Source organism: Dama dama, chromosome 4, assembly GCF_033118175.1.
Source record: "Dama dama isolate Ldn47 chromosome 4, ASM3311817v1, whole genome shotgun sequence".
NCBI lineage: Eukaryota > Metazoa > Chordata > Mammalia > Artiodactyla > Cervidae > Dama > Dama dama.
This window is the reverse complement of record NC_083684.1, coordinates 40,219,482-40,239,305: the sequence shown is the minus strand read 5'-3', so window position 1 is coordinate 40,239,305 and position 19,824 is coordinate 40,219,482. Positions and strand designations below refer to the sequence as shown.

Sequence of the window (19,824 nt, the reverse complement as noted above, 5' to 3'; positions counted from 1 at the left end):
ACAAACATTTTATCATTTAAAACATCTGCTGAAGATATCTAAAATAAGAGAAATTCGAACATATAGGTGAGCAAAGAGAAGGCACTTAACCCATCAGCCATCCAAGCCGAGACCCCTGCTGGTGATGCTAGGGCATTCTTCCAGGTTTTTGTTCACAGCGTTGTAGAGCTGGTCTGACTCTTAGGGAGCCCCCATCAAGCCCCTTCCCTTCTCTTTACACCAGAAGACTCAGAGTCCAGAGGACCCAGGCCCTCATGTCACTCAGAGCAGAGCCCCAGAGCCCCATCCATATTCAGCTCACCTCTCACCTGTCCATTTTTCTCTTTTTCCTGTTGCCTTCCCCCAACCCCCGTGCCTCCCCCCCCCCCCCCCCCCACTTCTTGTTTTCTCTTCACTGATTACATCTTCCTGGTGTATACTGTATACTGGTGTATACTGTAGCTTGATTTTATCTGGGAAGCTGTTTATGGTCAAGACAATCCACACAGGAACTGATAACCCTTGTTTCAGAAGCCCTGCCCTGGGAGTTTATGTCAGAACTTGCTTTGGTGGGTGATAACACTCTTGTCCCTCAGTTTTCTCACTGATTTCTTGGGCCTGGTTTCTGAGGTGGAGCCAGTGCCTGAACCTCAGGGCCTTTTGAAGTGACCGCAGCACAGGCAAATGTCAGCCATTCAGTACCCTTGAAGATGAGACTTCCTGGGTGACCAGGGTTTTTGGATGTCAGAGAAGGAAAGATCCAGATTTTAAACATTTTGCATAACCCCCTTTTGGAATGTATTAGTCTTGCTTTCTTGCTTTCATAGCAGCTTACGCTGAACATAACAGAGCTTCTCTCGAATTAGGGCCATTAGACATGAAATGAAATGGGACCGAGCCACAGTCTCTGAGGGCCCAGGTCTGCATCCAGTGGTTTGTCCCTGGCCACATGTGGTCAGCAGTGTCGACTACAGCACACTAGACATCTTTTCCTACTTGTAGCTTTTCTTGTGCTTTGGGCTCAGCTGTCAGACATGCTCCAGCTTGTTAGGAGGGTTGACATCAAGAATGAACAGGTCCGAGCACATGATGCAATGGTCTGTCTTGTAAATCACCTGTGCCTGCTCAGGGTTAGGACCCGAGGGCCTCTCTGGGTCACCAGGGCCTGCCTTAAGTTGTGTGTGAGGCCAGGCAGCAGGAGACTGTGGCTCCCTTTCTGGCCAACCGTGTGACGCTGTCCATTGTGATTTAATGCCTTGAAGCTGGTTTGCTCATCTGTAAAATGAAACGAATCATTTACATGTTCTTAGTTCTCAACAGCACAGTGCCTAGCCAGTGTGAATGCTCAGTAGGTATTTGTGTGATTGAATGAGAGACCAGGGGGTTTTGGTTTTGGCAGGGGGCTAGGATGTGAGGTATGGGGAAGGAGTGCACCATATTGTAGATTGTTCTGCTTTTGTGTTATTAAGCACTTTTTTAAAAAAGGATATATTATTAGGCATTAGAGACAGGGAGCAGAGAACTGAATTAAGGGATTTGGAGGCTTGGGATGGTCTGGGGGAACTGGAGGACAAGAGTGTAGAGGACTGAACATGCCCAGGCTTCCTCTGCAACCTCTTCACTCTTACCCCTCAGGCGGCCACTTGTTTCACTGATGCAAGACAGACCAGGCCCTCATGACCAGATTCAGGCTCCCTTTGTCTCCATTCTGGCTTTCCTGACTCACGTCCACCCCAGTCCTATTCTTGTTCCATTTCTGTATGGCTCTGCAGGTGCCTGCAGCCTCTCCCCCCATTTCACACGGGGGAAATATGGACCTGGAGTCCAAGGCTGCTACAATCGCAGGGAGCCAGAGCCGAGCCTGGGACTCCTGACAGTGCCATCCTCCCTTTGGCCACAAGGGGGTGCACCAGGACCGTTCCGCCCATCTGAGGGCGGGGAAAGGGGCTGTGGCTGGACCCACTGGTGCATCTCCTCGGCTTCTCTGGGCAGCATCTACCTCAAGCCACTGTCCCTTGGGACTCTGCCCTGGGCCCTACTTCCCTCACCCAAGTTCCCAGTCGGCCTTCCCAGGTTATATAGGGCTTATGGCTCTGTGTCTCCTGTCCATCTCTTTCCACCCTCACTTCCCTATGCCCCTGCTTCCTGGGTTAGGAAGAGGAAGGCCAGGGAATTCTCCTGGGATGCTATCCACCATAGTGCCCAGTGCAGACTGCTGCAGGCTTGATCTCCAAGTTGTCTTCATTTACCTCCACCTGGGTCACACTGGCAAGTCCTCAGAGTTGGAGCAGCAGCTTCAGCACACTGTGCCAGCTATGAACCAAGGGTCTTGGGGGCACCAGGCAGGAGCTTGAGCTTGCCAGGAGTCAAGGCCATGCTCCCCAGACTCCCAGAAGCACCATCCTTCCCTGGGTGGCCTCCACACTGGTTCTGCTACTCTTGTTCCTCCAGGAGATGGAAAATTCATCCTCAGGACAGACTCCTCTCCTCCCAGCCTTCTTCAGCACTTTGGGGGGGCATGTAGGGGTGCATGTGGCACATACAGGGACATGTGTGTAGGGTGACTCTGGGAGAGACCAAATCAGGCACCCCAGGCTCTATAGGGTATAGGTACACACAGTCAGGTTATCAGGTAATTGACAACTCTCCACCTTGCACCCCAATTTGGAGTAGTCTTTCCATTGGCCTCCCTGGCATCTGCCTCAGCCAACACCTACTCCTTAGATGATTAAAAAAAAAAAATCTACTTTGCATGGGAATAATGGTGTTCCTCCTCTCTTAGAGGCAGGAAAATCAAGGCCCTGAAGGGCCACGTGGGCCGGACCTGGCACCTGCTCTGCCTGTCTGCACCCAGCACCCTGTAGCTCACCCTGCAGCTCGAGGGCCTAGGGTGCAGCTGCCCAACTTCCCCCGACCACCATGTGAGTGTGGGTGGTCCTGGGGGGGCAGAGTTATGGCGGGTAAAGGGATGTGTGGAGAAACAGCCCCCACGGAGGACCAGGCCCCACTTTCCTGGTCAACCCTGGCCCGGCCCAGACCTTGTCCCTGCTTTGGCCGCTCAGGCAATGGTTTTTAGGCTTTGACTTCAGCTGAGGCTTCGTGTTTGGCTGATGGATGGGGCTTTCCCCTCCAAGGAGGCGTCTGTGGTATCTTTGCAGCTTCAGCTTGGCCTCTCATGTCTGCCGCTGCTCCACAGCCCCGGGCCTTCCCCGCACCTGTTGTGAGCTCTGCAAGGGCTGATTCAGGGGTAGCCAGGCCACTGGGCTCACCCTGAGCTCTTGTGTGGCCCTCAGGAACTGGAGTTGCAGAGAGTCAGTGAGATCCAGGCTTGATCAGAGTAGCATATCAGAGCTGACTGGGCCCCTGCAAGTAACCTTATCCAGCCCTCGTAGCTTCCCAGGGAAGCTGGGTCCAGGTGAGGCGCAAGGCCTTGCTTACGGCCTCCTGACATCTATCTTGGCTCCTCCGGTTCCATCTCTGTAGATTTGTTGATGGTTTCCTTCACTTATTCACTGAAGGCTGCCTGTACTGTGCCTCTTGGTGCTCAGCCTCCAACTTGGGAAGGGGTGGTCAGGTGAAAGAGGCCCTGATTCTGGGGTGCTTTCCATCCCCCCAGGTGTCTTGCCACGTGGTATCCAGTGTGGAAATTAAGGTTTGGGAGCCAAGGAATACAGGTGAGCTGTGACCCATGACCTGACACACAGGGCCCAAGGCTGCCAGTCATGGCTTGTAGCTCACTCATTTCTCCCCACCCTCAATACTTTAACCTCTAAGCCAGATGCCGCGTGCAAAGGCACAGGTGGTGTGGACCAGTGGACCCAGGAGCCTGTCATGGGCACAGGCCAGCTTTTGAGAAGCACCCTGCCACAGCTGGCCTTTCCTGGGCTGCCTGGCACCTGGCCACACCGGACCTCTATCCCTCTTCTCATTCAACACCCAGGCAGACTTACATCTTTGGGAAAGTGCAAAGAAGCTCTTGCCAAGAAGCCCCAGGTCTGCTCTAGCCTGCAGGCTCTATAACTGAGGTGGTGAGCCTGGAAAAGAAAGAGCCTGCTCAGGGTCAAAGTACAGGGCAGCAGCAGAGGTGTGGCCCCTGCCTCCCAGGGTGAGGCGGGCTGTCTAATTCTCAGGGGAGGGTGACAGGGGAAGCCGCCCTCCAAGCCCTGTGTGTCTCGGGACATACCAGTTCCGGGGAGCCCTGGGTGGGGATGTCCTGGTGAGGGGCTGTCCAGGCGGATCTCCACTCAGTCAGCAGAGAGCTTCTTGGAACTTGCCCTGGGTGCAGCCGTAACCAGTTCTGCCCCTCCCTTTGGCACATGGGACCGTCGCCCGCCTGGCACCCTCCTGACTGTCGGATGGGTTGACTTCCTCATGGGTTGTGAGTGATGCTTTCATTCTCCCAGCCGCAGGGACGAGGTGTTCCTGAGAGCATGAGGGTAATTAAATGTGCTCTGCCAGCACCTGCCACCTGTCTCGGAGCAGGGAGAAGGGTGGTGAACCCAAGTCAGACATCCTGCTGCCTCCTAAACCAGGGAGTGACACTCCTGCTTATCAGACCCCCATATCTGATATGCGGGTGGGTGGTGCCACCCACCCCAGTGTCAGCTGGGCCATGGCTACAGATCAGTCCCATCCCCCCTCTGGGAATGCCGCACCTCACTGAAAGGCCTCCACGGATGAGACAAAATACTAGTCTAGGAACCTGGGAAGGAGAACTCGCTGTCCTTCTCCTGCAGGGTCTCTGCCTCATGCCAGCTGAAACCCAGTAACTTGCATGTGACCGTGCCAGCAGTAGTCTCCAGGTTCTTCCCGAGACTGCTGGCCCGCCGGCCCAGGGGCTTCCCATGGAGCAAGAGCTGTCCTTGGCTGCACCAGCTCCCGAGGGCAGCGGGGCAGTAGCTCACCATATTGTCGGAGGTGCAGACCTGGGTCCTAGCCTCTGGTGCATGGGGCTGGGCCGCCCAGAGCTCTGTGTGATCCTGCTCATAGGTGAGGTGGGGCATGGGCTTAGCAACTGGAGTCCCAGATTTTGAGCCCACTCTGTTCATCCTTCCCCTAGAGAGAGCAGAGTGTGGCCTGTGTGCATGCGTGCCCGCACTACACAAGGGCCCCCGAGGAGAGGACACAACAGAGCCCCCAGGGAAGGTCAGGACCATGGGAAGGAAGGGCAAGGGTATCCTGTGGAATGCCAAGGGGGACAGCTTGAGCAATGGCCCAGAGTCAGAACACAGACCACCTGGTTGGGGCCAGTCCTGTCAGTCGGGGAGCCCTGGGTGAGATCCTCCGCCAGGAGAGAGAGAGACTGCTGTGCAGAGCTCGGTTTTCTCTGGGCAACACCATTCCTGTTCAGTGGCCACCCTGGGAAGCTGGCACTGCAGGCCCCTTCACCAGGTGACAGCCAGGAGCCTGGGTCCAGAGATTCTACCAGCTGCTCAGGGTCAAGCTGTGGGGCAAGATTTAAACTCAGGTCACTGTGGCCTGAAAGCCTGGGGTCTCTCCCCCTCGTCCCACTAAGGCACCTAAGGAACTATGTCCTGAAACTAGTGACCTGGCGAAGTGGGGCTGTAGCTGTCTATGGACCTTTTCCTGGGCCAGCAAGAGGCTGTGGGCACCTCAGTTTGGGGTGGGAGCAATGCCAAGGCTCTGGATTGGGAATGGCAGTTGACATCTGAGGGAGGAGGGGGAAGAGCTGGCCTTTGATAGGAAGAGTTGGAACACAGGGCTGGTCACTTACATGAGGTTGGCAGGGAAGCTGGGATGGGCCCTGGCAGAGCCTGGGGGTAAGAGGATGCTTAGCCTGCGCTGCAGGTAAACCTAGGGTTAATGGTTTGCATGCTCTGGCTCCCACACTGGGAGTTCCAGATGTGGCACTCTGACCCTGCACAGCCAGCCAGCCAGTGCCTACATCTGCTTTGGAGCTGATGCAAAGAAGAGAGGTTCCCCTTTCTTCCCTCCCGCCGCCACCCCCCCCCCCACCCCAGAGCCTGGAGAGGAGACTTAAACACAGTTCATTTGCCAAGGGGGAGTTATAGCTCTGTTGAGCCACCAGCCTGGCCATCTGTCCACATCTGTCCATCTATTTGAGTGTCGCTGCTTTGAGCTCTAGAAGTTGTAGCATTAGTGAGCCCGTGGGGCCGAACAAGCACTGGAGGAAGAGCTCAGAGCCAGTTCCTTCAAAACAGCTGCTTCACCTGGGCTCAGGGAAGTGGTGGAACAGGCTCCAGGGCTCCGCCACTCTCACAGGGAGTGGCAGGACGGGCACACTGGGCTCTAGGGAGTGTATTTGTACATCTGGTTTCACTCAGCGGGCCTCAATTCCTGAAAACCCCTGAGCTCCCCAGGAGAGCATCGTTGAGTGACCTCTGGAAAAGCAGAAGTGAAGTCTGGGAACACACTGTCCTCTCACACTCGGCTGTGGCCAGCTGGCCAGCAGGGCCCCTCCATGGGCCATGAGGCCATGGGTGAGTCGAGAGTTGGGGGCTGCCCCGCCTTGCGGACTGTGCCAGGGCCGCCTCTGTGCCTGCTGGGCCCGTGGGGCAGCGTGAGACCAACCACTGGCTTGGGCCAAGACCCTCCCTCCCTGCCTCGCTGAGGCCCTTGGGGAGAAGCTGCAGAAGTTAGGGACTGGAGACACCATGTACTGCTCATGCTTGGGAGCCCTGGTGAGGCCAAAAGATGACTTTCAGGGCTGGCAGGATCTAGGAAAGATGTCAGGAAGTGGGTGGGAGGCAGGGCTGCCCTGCTGCCACCTCTCAAGGCCTGGCTGGAGCTGGCTGCCAAGCCCATACTTGGTCCTTCAGAGAGAAGAGAGCATTAGACAGGCTAGGGGTCCCCATGCTCTCCTGCTAATCAGGGTGAGAGTGGTAATCAGAGGTGCTAGCTGAGGCCAGGCTCTGCTCTGAGGGGTCCTGGCCTGGAGGACCTGGGTTGGAGTAGGCAGGAAGTGGAGGGACAGGCAGCAGCTGTGGGGCCTCCAGGAGTCTGGCAGGGCCCTGGGAGGAACCGCCACATCAGGTGGGCGTCGGGCTACAGCCTGCCAGGGTGCCTTCTGAGAGCTTGGCTGATCCTGCTGGAGCAGAGACAGTGGTCTTTGACACAGGCAGCCTCGGGGTGGATGGGAAGCCCTGTGGAGCAGGGAGGGCAGGACTCTCACCTCAGCATGCTGGGGGTGTGCCCTCCCAACCCAGCCTCTCTGGGCCTGAGGAAGCGGCCCTGTTTCCTGGACTTCAGGGCTTCTCTCGGGCACCCCGTGCACTTCCCGGGAGCGCTGCCTTAGAGCGGAGCTCACAGGCAGGTCACCCTCACTGGAGAACAACTCTGGAGGCAGAGGCAGTGCTGGGGCCGCAGCTGTGGGGCCTCACTGGCCGGGGGTCAGACTCGGGGGGCCACAGGGGCTGCTAGCAGAGGTGACAGCGACACGTTGGAGTTGGAAGACTGCCCTCGGGTGATGGTGTGGAGAGTGGGCTTGGGAACAGGGAGTGAAGATGTGGAACAGGAGGCCAGCAAGAGAGCCCCACAGCAGTGAGGAGGCCTCAGTGGCCCTGGAGGCAGAGTTGGGAGAACAGTCACAGAACATCAGGACAGCAACACTGGGAAGCAGAGGAGGTCTGGGGGGTCTTGGGTGGGTTTGAGGGGTCCTGAGGAGCAGTCCCAGACCCTCAGGGGAGGCTGGAGGCACTGGGAAACTGAGCTGATCTGCCTCCTCTGAGGAGGGCTTCAAGTCAGACTTCAGAGAGAACTTCCTGACAGCAGCAGCAGCAGCATCTTCTTGGACATGAGAACTCGGCCTCTGAGGGAGTCTTTTGCTGTGAGAGATCCCAAGCTGGCCAGACATTCCTGGTTCTGGGCCACGGATGGGAGGATTTGGGGTAGACAGCTGGGCTTGTGGGTAGACCAGAGTGGTCCCCCGAGTCTGTGCTAACCAGAACACTGCTCCAGCCTCAGCCCAGGCATGTCTGGGGCTCTCAGGGCCTGTCACCGAGGCTTTCAGGCTGCCGAGCTCAGGGCGCAGAACAGAGTTAGCCCCGGCCTTCCCAGAGCCCCTGGCGTCCTTGTCTGCCCTCAGGGGCCGGGCCATGGCTGGGTGGCCGAGTCTCCCACGAAGCTCTCAACAAGTTCCAGGCCTCGCCCCCTGTGTTCTGATCCCACCCCCGGTCACACCTCCTCCACATCTCTCAGAGAAAGCAGGAAGCCGGAGGGCTGAGGGGAATGGTTTCTAATGGGCTTGTCTCAGCCCTGGGGACTGAGTAAAGGGCTTGGGGCTGCCAGCCACTAGGCCTGGGTGCCAGGTTTCTCCAACAGGGTCAGAGCTGGTTCAAGAGCCCTGTGTGGTCCGAGCCAAAAGATCAGCTAGCCCGCCAGCCTCGAAGTCGCCGCCTTGGCTGGTGGGCTGTCCCCTCACCCTGGGTCACAGGGGAAAGTGGGGCTTGGCCAGGGAACGTGGTCTGGAGTGGCCCTTTGACAGCGTCACTGGGGGCTTTTAAACATGAGTTTCCTGGTAAGGAAGATTCCTCAGGCCTTGGGCAGGAGTCTCAGTAGAATCTCCCGGGTTTGCTCTCATCTGACAAACGCCAGCAGAAACCACCCGGCCGTCTGCGTTCCAGCAGCCAAGTCCCTAGATGCAGTGTCAGCAGAACGCAGCAGCCAAGGCACAAGGATATTTGCTTTAACGACCATGGGAAGCCCCAGGGGCGGGGGGCATGCAGAGGAGAGCCCACCCGTCAGCTTGGCCCTCTTACATGTACCGTCTTCTCTGGGAATGGCCAGCACCACAGGTGATGTCAGAGGGGTTGTCCTTGATTCATGCCAGTCCAGGGCCTCTGTCAGGTGGGCAGTGAGTGTCCAGGTGGCCTCTGAGGTTCTGCAGGGGCGTGCCCTGGCTCCTCTCACCTCTCTGTAACCTGCCAGCTCTTCTGGAACAAAGGTCTGCCTGAGTGGCTGGGTCCATATCCGAAAGGCCCATCCTGGGCCACTTCCCAGTGGAAAGTGAAGTTGCTCAGTTGTGTGCGACCCTTCGTGTTTCCATGGACTGTAGCCCACCACGCTCCTCCGTCCATAGAATTTTCCAGGCAAGAGTACTGGATTGGGTTGCAGAAGGGTCAGAAGTGTAAGGGTTGGGGGCCACTAGCTCTTCTGGAACGAAGGTCTGCCTGAGCAGCTGGGTCCATATCTGAAAGGCCCATCTGAGCCAAGGGACATGGTAGAAGGGTGAAAAATGTAAGGGTTGGGGGAGGAATGGGACTGGAGTTGAGGGTGGAGAGAACCCAGTAGGCCTGATCCCAGTCCCCCGCCCCACTATACTTGACTGTGGGATTCTGGACACCTGTCATGTTCCCTCTGATTGCGTTTTTCCAAAACAGAGAAATGGGCATGGCTGGGAGGTCCAGCACACAGGTTGCTGCTGGCCTGGGGCTGAGTACTCAGCAGGGCCCCATCTGTTTCCAGGTAGGGTCTTGTTTCCCACTTGGGGTTGGGGTACTGCCTCCCACCTGATCAGTGCCAGTCATTAAATGGAGTTGGTGGGAGCTGGAGAGGAGAGAGGGTACTTGGTGGGGGAGCTGTGGAGTGGGCCTGCCCAGGAAGAGCAGCCCCGCTGAGGTGAAGCTGGAGCAGAGAGGTTTCAGGCTGCTGGAGAGCTTGCGCGGCTCTTGTGGAGGGGCAGCGCAGCACGTGGGGAAGCCTTCTAGCAGGGGGTGGTGTGGATGGGAGGCCTAGCCCCTGGGTGCTGTGGAGGGTAGGAATCAGGAGACTGGGCTGGGGTCCAGCACCCAAACTCACTGTCCCAGAGAACAGTGGGGCCACTGGCATGAGGGGCCCTAACCCTGATTTTTGCCCTGTGCATCTGGTTTGACTTCCAAGTCCCAGCTGGGACCTGGAGAGGCAGGAGGCTCACCGCCCGAGAAGGACTTTGCTGGCTACAGTGGCTGAATGGATAAACATGGATAAATGGACAGGTTTGAGCCGCCAGCTGCCGTGCCAGACCGTCTGACCCAGAACACCATATGCTGGACTGGGCTTCCAGCTGCTGTCCGCGCTGTGGCTTCCCCAAGCAGGGATTGGAGCACCTGCTGTGCTCAGGCCAGAACTCCTGCCCACTAGTTTTTTTTCAAGTATCACAGTATTTACTGATAGATAAAAGTATATAAAAGCAGGGCACATGGCATATGACTTGATAAGTTAAGTAGAGTTCATTTCAGTATGAAAATAAGAGGGACCAGTTCATACCATTTGTTTCACAACAACCAAAACCACTTTGCGAGTATTAACAGGCTCTCAAAACTGACCAATTTTGTGCAAGTAAACCATGTTTCTTTTAAAAAAAAATTTTATGCACTCATCCAGAGCCAAGCATATTAAAATCTAGCATATAAAACCTGTTACTAGAGGTAGAAATACCGGGTTTTGCTAATACAGTGAAACCCCTCAGTTAAGAGTTTTTCTGTACCAATCGGATGGTTAATGCTCAACAAGTCGAGCGTTACTGAGCGAAGCACCTTCTCACCTGTGCCTTGTTCAGGCATAGGTGGGCCTTGGCCAGACAGGTGAGGAGCGGGAAGAGTGGGGCCAAGGCGGGTGGCCTGGGGCAAGGACAGAGGGGTGTGGGGTCCTTGGGGCAGAGCAGGGTCTGGTGGCTTCTCCCTGCCCCGACTTGTCCTCAGTTCTGCCCCCCTTTTGGGTGGCATGGGAAAAAGGTGTGAATAATAGAGCAGTGGTAAAAACAGCAGAGGAAGGCCCCCTGCTGGCGTCCCGAGGTTAAAGTTCATTCTGAGCGCCCAGGAACCACAAAGGAACATGAGTGCTGCGTGCCACCCAGGGGCCACCGAGAGACGCAGGTGTCAAGAGTCCACCCCAGTGGCGAGCACCCCTCCCTCCCGCCCTCCCTCTTATGCATTCTTCCGTTTCTTCTCTGATACACCTGACTCTGGGCTGGGAGCATTCTTCTCCCAATGGGGTACAGGCGGAGGGGCACCGAGGGGTCCCCTCAGTCTGTGGAGTGATGATGTGTCCCACTCGCCCTTCCTCTCTGAGCATCCCAGGATAGCATGGCCCTGTACACCCGCGGACACATGGCAGGGGCGCTTGTGGAAGTGTTCCCAGGTGTGGCCCTTGTTCTCATTCCTCTGGGCAGCCCCCTCAGCGGACAGGAAGCATGCCGAAGCCAGCCTCTGCTGTCAAGCCGTAATCCACACTCCCCTGCACATGCCCACACAGCTTCCTTCTCAGCCACTGTCCTTGGTGCTGCCATGGCCACCGCAGTGTCCTGCATTTCAGAGTTCAGGAGCAAACCCTCCTGCTGTCTTCACCAGTGCTCTTCCCAGTCTTCCGTTTGTTCCACAGTAATTTACTGAACATGAAAATGCACCAGAACAGACTCGGTTCTTGGCTCTAGGATACTGCAATGACCCAGAGTCCCTGCAATCATGGTTTGTGTGCCCCGTGCTGGGTGGGATGTGATGTGTTAACAAAGAAAAGTGGCACAAGTGAAGAAAGAGAATGGTAGGGCTTCAGAAATGGCTTCTGGAGAGGGGCATTGGAGGAGAGCTCATCACTTTCTAGCAGGGGGACAGGGAGAGGCCCTGAGGTAAGGGTGTGCAGATGCGGTGGGGGTTCTGCCTGGTGCTCTCCGAGCGCTCTGGCTGTGGGATGGAGAAGAGACTGAGGGGTGGGAGGCACGAGCAGAAGCTGGGAGCCTGGTTGTTGCCACAGTCCCCCTTGGACCCACCTGTCTGCTTCCCCAGGGCCCTTCTGCTCTGTCTTCTCACCTCTGTCCCTGTTCCCTCACCTCTGTTCAGAAGAGCTCAGGAGAGCCTGTGGGCTTGGCTATCTGCCTGCAGCTGCTTCTCGGGCACGGCCAGTCTGTCTTCCCAGCTTGCCTCCTACTCACACCCCTCATTTGCCCTCGGCCACTCCTCGCTCGTGCCATCCTGCAGCTGTTGCCTTTGCATTTTCCTGCCCCTGCTTTTTACCTGGCCCAGCCTGGAGTGCTCCCTCATCCTCCGCCCTGCCATGGTCCCCTCTCCACTTTACCCGTGGCCTGGGGCATGTCCTTAATTTCATATGCGTCATTTCCGCCACAGGGTATGTTGGCTTGCTCCTCTGAGGCTTTGGAGGGTAGGGCCCATGTCTCATTCTGCACTAAATTAGGCCCCCTGGAGCCCACCAGGCAGGAGAGCCTCAAAGGCTGCGGGTTGTGAATAGCATGTTGGGTTGGGGTTTCCCAGGCCTTTTTGTCGTTTGGAGGAACAATGCTTCTACTTGTGCTTGGACTCTGGGCCCCAGTGTACTGGCTCAGGGCACAAGGGTCTGGAGCATCTCAGGACCTTGGCCTGACTGCCCTGGAGTAGGCTCTGAGCCAACAGGGAGGTGGAGGTGGGGCTGGGAGGTCAGGGTAGCAGCAGGACACAACGGCCGGGGAGGGGCTGGGGCCCAGAGTTGGGGTGGGGACGAGGACTTGGGATCCTGGGGAGGCTCAGCACGGCCAGCTCTCAGCCTCCACCCTTGGGTTTCAGACCTGAAGCTGCACCTGCAGAGCACTGACTATGGCAACTTCCTGGCCAACGAGGCTTCGCCACTGACAGTGTCTGTCATTGACGACCGGCTCAAGGAGAAGATGGTGGTGGAGTTCCGTCACATGAGGAACCATGCGTATGAGCCGCTTGCCAGCTTTCTGGACTTCATTACGTGAGCATCCTCTAGAGTGCCTTTCCTCCTCTGCCTGCAGAGTCCTCCCAGGTTGAGTGGCCAGGCTGGTCATTCAACAGCCCTGGGCCCAGGCCATCACCTATAAAATGGGTCAGCAGCTACTTCCTGCTGTCTGGGAGTCAGGTGGCACAAGTGTCCCATGTGGCCATGCTGGGTGAAGCTGCCTCCCCTACACGCCTGGTGTCACAGAGACAAGGGGTGACAGGAGCCATTTCTCTCATTCACCTTGAATATTCACAGGTCCCAGCCCCCACCCCCCCAGGGTTGGGTCAGGGAATGGGCAGAGCTCTGAAGAGTCAAGTTTTGAAGAGGGACCATTTAGGCCCTATGGCCCTGTCTGGGCTGCAGGTCATCTGTTGTCTCTGCCCACGGCCCTGGGTCTCGGGGAGCAGGGGCAGGGTGGGGAGGGTGCTGAGCATCTGGCCGCCTTTCTGAGTTCTGGCCCAGGCCCCTGTCCTGACGACTCTTGGCTGCCAAGATTTCCTGTGGTCTAACCCTTGGGTGCAGGCCTATGTCCACGAAGCTCCTGGAGAAGATGACAGGAAAGGACCCTGGGTCCTCCAGGCTGGGGAGGCACTTGGATGAGGCAGCCTCTGCTTGCCAGGTGCGCCTGTGGGAACAGGAAGGTAGAGAGGCCCCTCTGCCAAGGCGGCCCAGGAGCCAGGGCCTAGTGGACAAAGAGATGGCCCATGCCAGGTGGTTGCCCAGTGCAGGTGGTGGACAGAGGCGAGGGTGGCTGGCGTACAGGCGTGCACCCCCCGTTGTTGGAGGGTACGCTTGTGTTGTGGGAAGCCTTTCAGCTACTCTTCTGTGTACTGGCTAGCTTTAACCATTCCCTGATGGTGGTACCCCCAGACCGTGGATCTGCACCCTGCCACACCTACACTTGCAGGAACAGGGCTGGAAGCCTGCCTCCCAGACCCAGCCAGAAGCAGCCATTTACTCGAGATGCGTTGCTCAAGTAGGGGCTGTAGCCGAAAGGGCCCTGTCCTGGGGTAGGGGTCACAGCCTGGGACACCCGCGGGCTCAGACTCTCTCCTGGCCCCCGGCTGCCTTCCGGGGGGCCGCCCTGCTGTCCTGGCTGGGTCTGTGATCACACCGCCCTTGCCTCTGTTAGTGTACAGCCAGCATGGTCCTGTGGGCGGGAGGCCAGAGGAGGGGTGGATCTCGTGCTGCCGCACTGGGGCTTGTACTGCAGTGCCTGTCTGTCAGTCAGCCCCTAGCCTGGGCCTGTGTGGCCTTCACCCCAAGGCCAGGGCCGAAGGACATACCAGGAAGCAGTGCGTTTATTACCAGAGCCCAGCCTTCGCCTTGTTTGCACAGGGCTCCCTCAGCTTCCTGGTGAAGTTCTGGCCCTGCCAGCTAGGCCGGCCAGAGGAGGCTGACCTGCCAGCGGTCGGAGGGCAGATGTCATCCATCTTGCTGCTGGCTTGGCCCCCTGCCTGTGCCGCCTGGCCTGTCTTGGTGCCCTCGGAGACTTGATCTCAGCCTGCCAGGCCATGAAACTGGAGACGACTCTGAGCGTGACTGAGGCCTCACGGCCGCCAGCTCTTTGCTGGAGGTTGGCTGCAGGCACCAAGAGTGCTTGAAGCGGCCAAGCGCTGTCCTGGGGCAGACCGTCACTTCCCCGCCCCTTCCATTCATGGGTGATTGTGGCTCACAGTGTCCCATCCCCTCACTCCTGCTTTCTCCCAGGAAGGACTCAGCAGCCACGTGTCAGCCCCTCTGAGCCTGTGGCTGCTCGCTCTATGACCTCGTCATCTCCAGTGACCCACTCCTCTAGTCTCCACTTCAGCCACCCCTGTGATGGCTGCCCAAGACCATGTCACCACCTGGAACCGCTCCACCCCTGAAACCGCTGAGTCAGGCACCCCCTCTCTACCCACGGCCTTCAGGCCCTCCAGCCCACTCTCAGTCCCTCGTGGGACACGGGTTCCGGATTCAGCAGGGTCTGGACCTTGCTTCCTTCCCCACCACCCCTTCTGTCTTGGTTGTCCTCCCTTCGCAGCTGAGGTTCCCTGATCCATCATTCGAGCGCTCTTCTGCCAACATCCGCAGCTCTCTTGGCCGCCCAGCTCATGGTCCCGCCCGGCTGGCAGCTCCCCAGCCCTGGAGGAAGCCCAGCAGCCTCCAGCCTGCAGGCGCCCGCCCCCACCTCCGCTGCCGAGAGTGGAGCCGGGGAAGCCAGTGTTGGTGGATTTTCCCTGCTGCCAGACAGGCACGCTCATCAGTTCAGCTGGCCTGGCCTGTCCCTGCCTAGCCGGCTGCTTGCTCTTCCCACTCAGCACTCTGCAGCTCCCCAAGCTTCCTTCAAGGTGGAGAGACCACCTCCCCATCTTAAACACCATCTATCTCCTGTCTCCAGCCTTCTCTCTGGGTAGATGGCCCACCTCTTCACTTCCACATTCTTCCCAACAGCATCTAAAACAAGCTCAGATCTCTCACCATTAAAAGCCCATCCCGTGTGGCCTGAATTTTTACATTCACTCTCTGTTCTTTCACCTCCTCCATCCTGAGCCTCCAGCCCACTTCCAGCCATCCCGTCATTCCACCACAAGGCCCTGGCTAAGGTCACTGCTGACTTTGATGTGGCCAAGGTCTCCAGGCTTAATTAGGAGCCACATCCGTCTTACCTCCTTCCAGCAGTCTGCTTCCTCTCGCGGTGTCTCTTTGGTTTAACTCCTGCCTCCCTGGCTGCTCCTCCTCCTCCACCTCCTCTTCTTCCTTTCCACCTTCTTAACCTCCTCCACCCCGAGTCACTCCAGGAATAAGGAGTGTTGCAGAAAGGGGTGAAGCCTTCCACAGGGGCCTGTCCAGGGGACCTCCCCCACCTTGGGGACTCACCACTGGCTTCTCTGAGGAGATGGCTGTTTGGCTGAGGCAAAGGGCATTTGAAAGAAGAATTGGGGGAAGGCTGAGGGACCCATACATGTCCCGAGCAGCTAGAGCCTGAAGCCCCTGGCTCTGTTACCTTCTGGGAAAGAGATACCCTAGACATGTCCAGAAAAGGGAGCATCAGCTAGATACCCCATCATGGGTGTAGAGGCTTGCAGGAGCAACACCACTGCTGTCCACAGACAAAGCTGGCCCAGCTAGGGCAGCGGTTGGGACCTGCACAGAGGTTGATCTTCGCTCCAGCCTTCAGAGTCTCTTAGTTGCCTTTGGAGCTGCCCCAGGATGGTGGGCAGGCTTCTGCAGGTGAGTTCCTTGTCACTGAGGATGTGCAGGCAGATGGTGGGCAGGCTTCTGCAGGTGAGTTCCTTGTCACTGAGGATGTGCAGGCAGAAGCTGGGCAAGGCTTCCTCTGCCCTCCCAAGATGAGAGACAGTATCCAGTGCTTCTGTAGACCCCAGCCAGCCTTCAGCCAGCACACATGACCAGTGTGAGCTCTGGGCCAGTGCCAGGAGGGAGGGAGATATATGGATGCAATGGAATGGGTGCTCGTGGTGGAGCAGATAGCTTCTGGGGAGGCTTGTGGGCAGCTGCCACGGATGGAACGAAGGGTCACAGGAGGCTTCCTCATTGAGAGGACTCCAGGGTCAGATGGGGTTCGATAAGCCACTCAGAGAGTGGGTGGCCAGAGTGGGGGCAGCTGCCTCATGTTCAGTGGAAAAGCCCTGAGTGAGAGACGTCCCACTGAAGTATGCCATCACCAGTCATGTGGTTTTGAGATGATTCAGCTCAATTTCATGGTGAAAACATGTGATACTGCACCAACAGCTCCTTCCAGGCCCAGCCATTCACTTGCATGTCTGACATGGGACAGAGCCTTTATTAGGGCTTCTTAGCTTTGGAGGGGACCTTAGTCTGGGCCATGTGATGACGGCTTCCCAGAGGATAGTAGGCCCCAGAAGGGGAGCTGGGAGAGGGGCTTGTGGGACGAGTGTTTGGTCTCTGGGGAGTTGCAGGTGGCCTCAAAGTCCTCTGTCCTTAGATAACTGAGTTTCCCTGGAGTGGGCCATCCAGTGGGCAGCACCTGCCTACAGCCCAGGGCACCAACTGGCAGGGCCTGGGTGACCCGCACCATCTGGGGGAGGAGAGGTCTCATAGTCTGGTGTGCCAGGGGCTTCAGTGTCACCAGCCAGGTGAGGGCAGCTGGAAAGAAGTTTTGTCTCAGAACTATGACCTCAAATGCCCAGTGTGCCTGTCAACACACCTGCCACTGTCCCCAGGTCACATTGCTCAAGCCTTGGGCTCTGCTGGGTCACAGCAGGCATCAGGTATCGTTAGGTTTCCCAGTTCTGGCCCCCCAGCCTTCACTGTCTGCAGCTACCACCTCTGAATTGATGGCAGGGTCTCTGTAGGCTGGGGTGCCTCGCTTCTGCCCTGAGGGACAACGAGTAATGACACTGTTCTCCTGAGCCTGACGGAGAGGGTACAAGTGCTCTGTGATGCCCAGAAGGCTCAGGTTGAGTGGGAGGACCCAAATGGACCTCAGGAGAGGGGCAGGATTTTAATAAGGTGAGGGTCAGGGTCTCACCAACTCTGCTGGGGGCTGTATTTCACTCATCCTGATTGCAGAGGGGAAACTAAGGCCTGACAGGTAAGGCCTATCTTCCTTCCAGGCCTGAAGCCATAGCTTGATATCTCTTCACTTTCCACTGGGGCTGGGCTCAGTAGGAGTCAGATGTGATTGAGCACAAGTACGATTACTAGCAGCCTCTGTTCGGAGCTGTAGATGGGCCAACTGGATGAGCTGGTTGGGGTGCATAGTCATCATGGCCTGCTCACCAGCATCAGACCTGGCCCGGAGGGCCAAGATGAGACCGTGGGAGTTAAGCCATCATGCTCCAGCAGGTGGCGCCAGAGGGCACAGCAGAGGGACGGGGCTTGGCTGGGGGCTCTGAAGACTTCTTGGAGGAAGTGGCTTTCTGAACTCCATCCCAAGACATCTGTCAGCCCAAGCTGACTCTTTGAAGGCACAGGGTGAAGGAAGGCCTCTGGGCAGAGGAATACAGACTGCCCCACTCCCACCCCAAGAGGGCCTCTTTGGCCTGGCGGGTGGATGCCTGTCCACTCCCCAGCTGTTTTCCTCTGGAGGGAGACGCTGACCAGCTGGAACCTCACTCTGTCCTATTAAGGCCGAGTAAGGGGAGGGCCGGGGGAGTGACTTTCTGGGGGCAGGGAGGCAGCTGCTGAAGCCAGACTACGACAAGGAGGAGGATTTCCCTGCCTGCCGAAAGCCTTCACCTTGGGGGACAAGCAGACAGCTGGGCCAGCAGCATCTCTGCCTTGCCCTGCCTCCTTTCATCCCACAAAAGGAGATCCTGGCTCTCATTGGGCAGGGGAGAGGAGCAGGGGCTGCTGCCATAGCAACTTTGTCATTGACCTGGGGGAGGGAGCTGCTGGGCCTGGAGCAGGGTTGTCCAAGGCTGGCCTAACCTAGATAGAAGGGGGGCCTTGGAAGGAAGTAGGGGGCTTTACTTGGCTTAGCATTTCCCTTGGTGCCCAGCCAGGACTTCTAGCAGGAGTCTGCGGGCAGCCAGCGGTGGGCTATCACCAGCCCCCACATCTGCTGTCGGTGAATCATAGCTGGCCTGTTCCACATCACTGGAGGGACAGCCACAAAGCCAGACAGTGGAGTCTTCCCACAGGGCTCACCTCCGAGCCAGGTCAGGAGGGCCCTGATGGCAGCCCCATGCTCAACATACATGAATACTCTGTGGTACAAGGAATGGGGAGGTTTAGAGAAAGGAAACTGACTTGTGGAGAGTCCTCTAAGAAGACACGGTAAGATGGGGAGTGTAGAGTCAGGGCATGGGGACCTGGACATGGGTGGAGGTAGGTGGACACTGGCCAAGGGACATCGTGCTCCTCTGCTTCATGGGGTGACAGGGCCTGCGGCCTGCAATCTTTGCACCTTACATCCTCTGACAGTGGGGCTGCTGATGCTGGTGGTGTGGGATCAACTGGTTGGATAGTACAGCTCAAAGCGGTAGTGTTCCTCGCCTGCCTGTCCAAAACCTGGTGAGAGCGTGAAAGAGCATCTTCAGGTTTGGCGTGGGATCTCTGTGGCTCTCTTAGGGAGTATCAGTCGGGCTGGATGGGCCACAAGTGGAATGTTGTGGGTCCGGGGGTGCATGCGATTCTGGAGGCAGCAGGGGCAGGATAGGTGTGCTGTGCAGGGTAGGGGACGATGCGGGCTGGGACTGGCAACCACGGCACAGAACCCTAGCGGGTTCTCTTCGAAGTCCCTCCATGCTGCCAGCTGGGTCAGGTCAGGGACAGAAGGCTGGCCGTTTGGGCCCCTCGGCTCGTGGCTGTGAATAGCCTCTGTCTGCCGCCCCCGGTTTGAGGAGGCAGGCCTGTCTCTTCTCAGCACACATCCTGCAGCTGACCCAGCTGGGTTGGGGGCGGAGAGAGGGCAGCTGCCTGGCCCCAAGCCCAGGAGAGCAGAGGTCATAGCAGGGCGCTGGGCTGGGTGGGAGCTGGGGGAGTGTGTAGCAAGCAGGGGGGTGGGGGTCAGGTCGGGACAGGAACTGTGGTTTTCTTCTCCTGCCGCCTTCCTGGCAGGCCCTGTGGGAGCTCCCCCAGTAGCCAGCCCAGAGCTGAGGCCTAGGCCACCACCTTCCTCCTTTTCTTCCCTTGGAATTGGGGGCCACTTCCTACCTTGGACAGTCTCAACACTGGGTGCTCAAGGTACTGTCGCGGGACAGCTGGTGGCCCGCCTGACAGCTCAGTGGGGTCTGTGCTCAGTGCTCAGGGCAGCAGCCTCCAGGTCAGCTCCCGCTCTTCAGTGGGAGTCTCTCTCTGGCCCCAGAGCGGTCCCCCGCATGCCCTAAGCTCATCATTGGTGACAAGCCGTAGGAGTGTTGTGGTTCCTGCAGCCTGACTGGGGCCCTCTGTCCCTCTTCACCCCATTTCTCATGCAGGTGATTACACAGAGCTCTGGGCCACGGCCCCTTTGTGGTCTTGTCCTAATGGGCAGAGGCAGAGTCCCTGGCCGAGTCTGAACCCAGCGACCCCAGCTCTCTGCTGCCCGTGCACTGTCCGCACTGGCCTTCTGGGCCGGGGGGTGCTGACCTGAGCCCCAGCTCCTTCCGGGTCTCCTCCAGGCCATCCTGGGTGGATGCCTCGCACTGGCCTCAGGCCGTAAAGGAGGAAGCAGCGTCCTGTTCTCGCAGTGGGCTGCACAGGACAGCT

General features: G+C 57.8%; 1 protein-coding gene and 1 long non-coding RNA gene across 3 annotated transcripts in view; one reads left to right on the top strand and one right to left on the bottom strand.

The window, feature by feature from the left end:
• The window catches only part of ATP6V0D1 (ATPase H+ transporting V0 subunit d1), a 37,521-nt gene that overhangs the window by 10,792 nt on the left and 6,905 nt on the right, over nucleotides 1-19,824 (top strand). The window contains exons 1-2 of one of the 2 annotated variants that reach the window (XM_061138725.1): nucleotides 6,291-6,440; nucleotides 12,489-12,660. In XM_061138725.1, the coding sequence (XP_060994708.1) occupies nucleotides 6,422-6,440; nucleotides 12,489-12,660 (191 nt within the window). In that variant the 5' untranslated portion in view covers nucleotides 6,291-6,421. Of the gene's footprint in view, nucleotides 1-6,290; nucleotides 6,441-12,488; nucleotides 12,661-19,824 lie in introns of those variants that run through there. The other variant, XM_061138724.1, reaches the window with a different exon arrangement.
• LOC133050618 (uncharacterized) lies at nucleotides 400-4,483 on the bottom strand. The gene is made up of 3 exons (XR_009691652.1): nucleotides 4,163-4,483; nucleotides 3,930-4,013; nucleotides 400-1,254 (listed from the first exon to the last, which is right to left on the bottom strand). It is a non-coding gene; the product is annotated as an uncharacterized LOC133050618 (long non-coding RNA).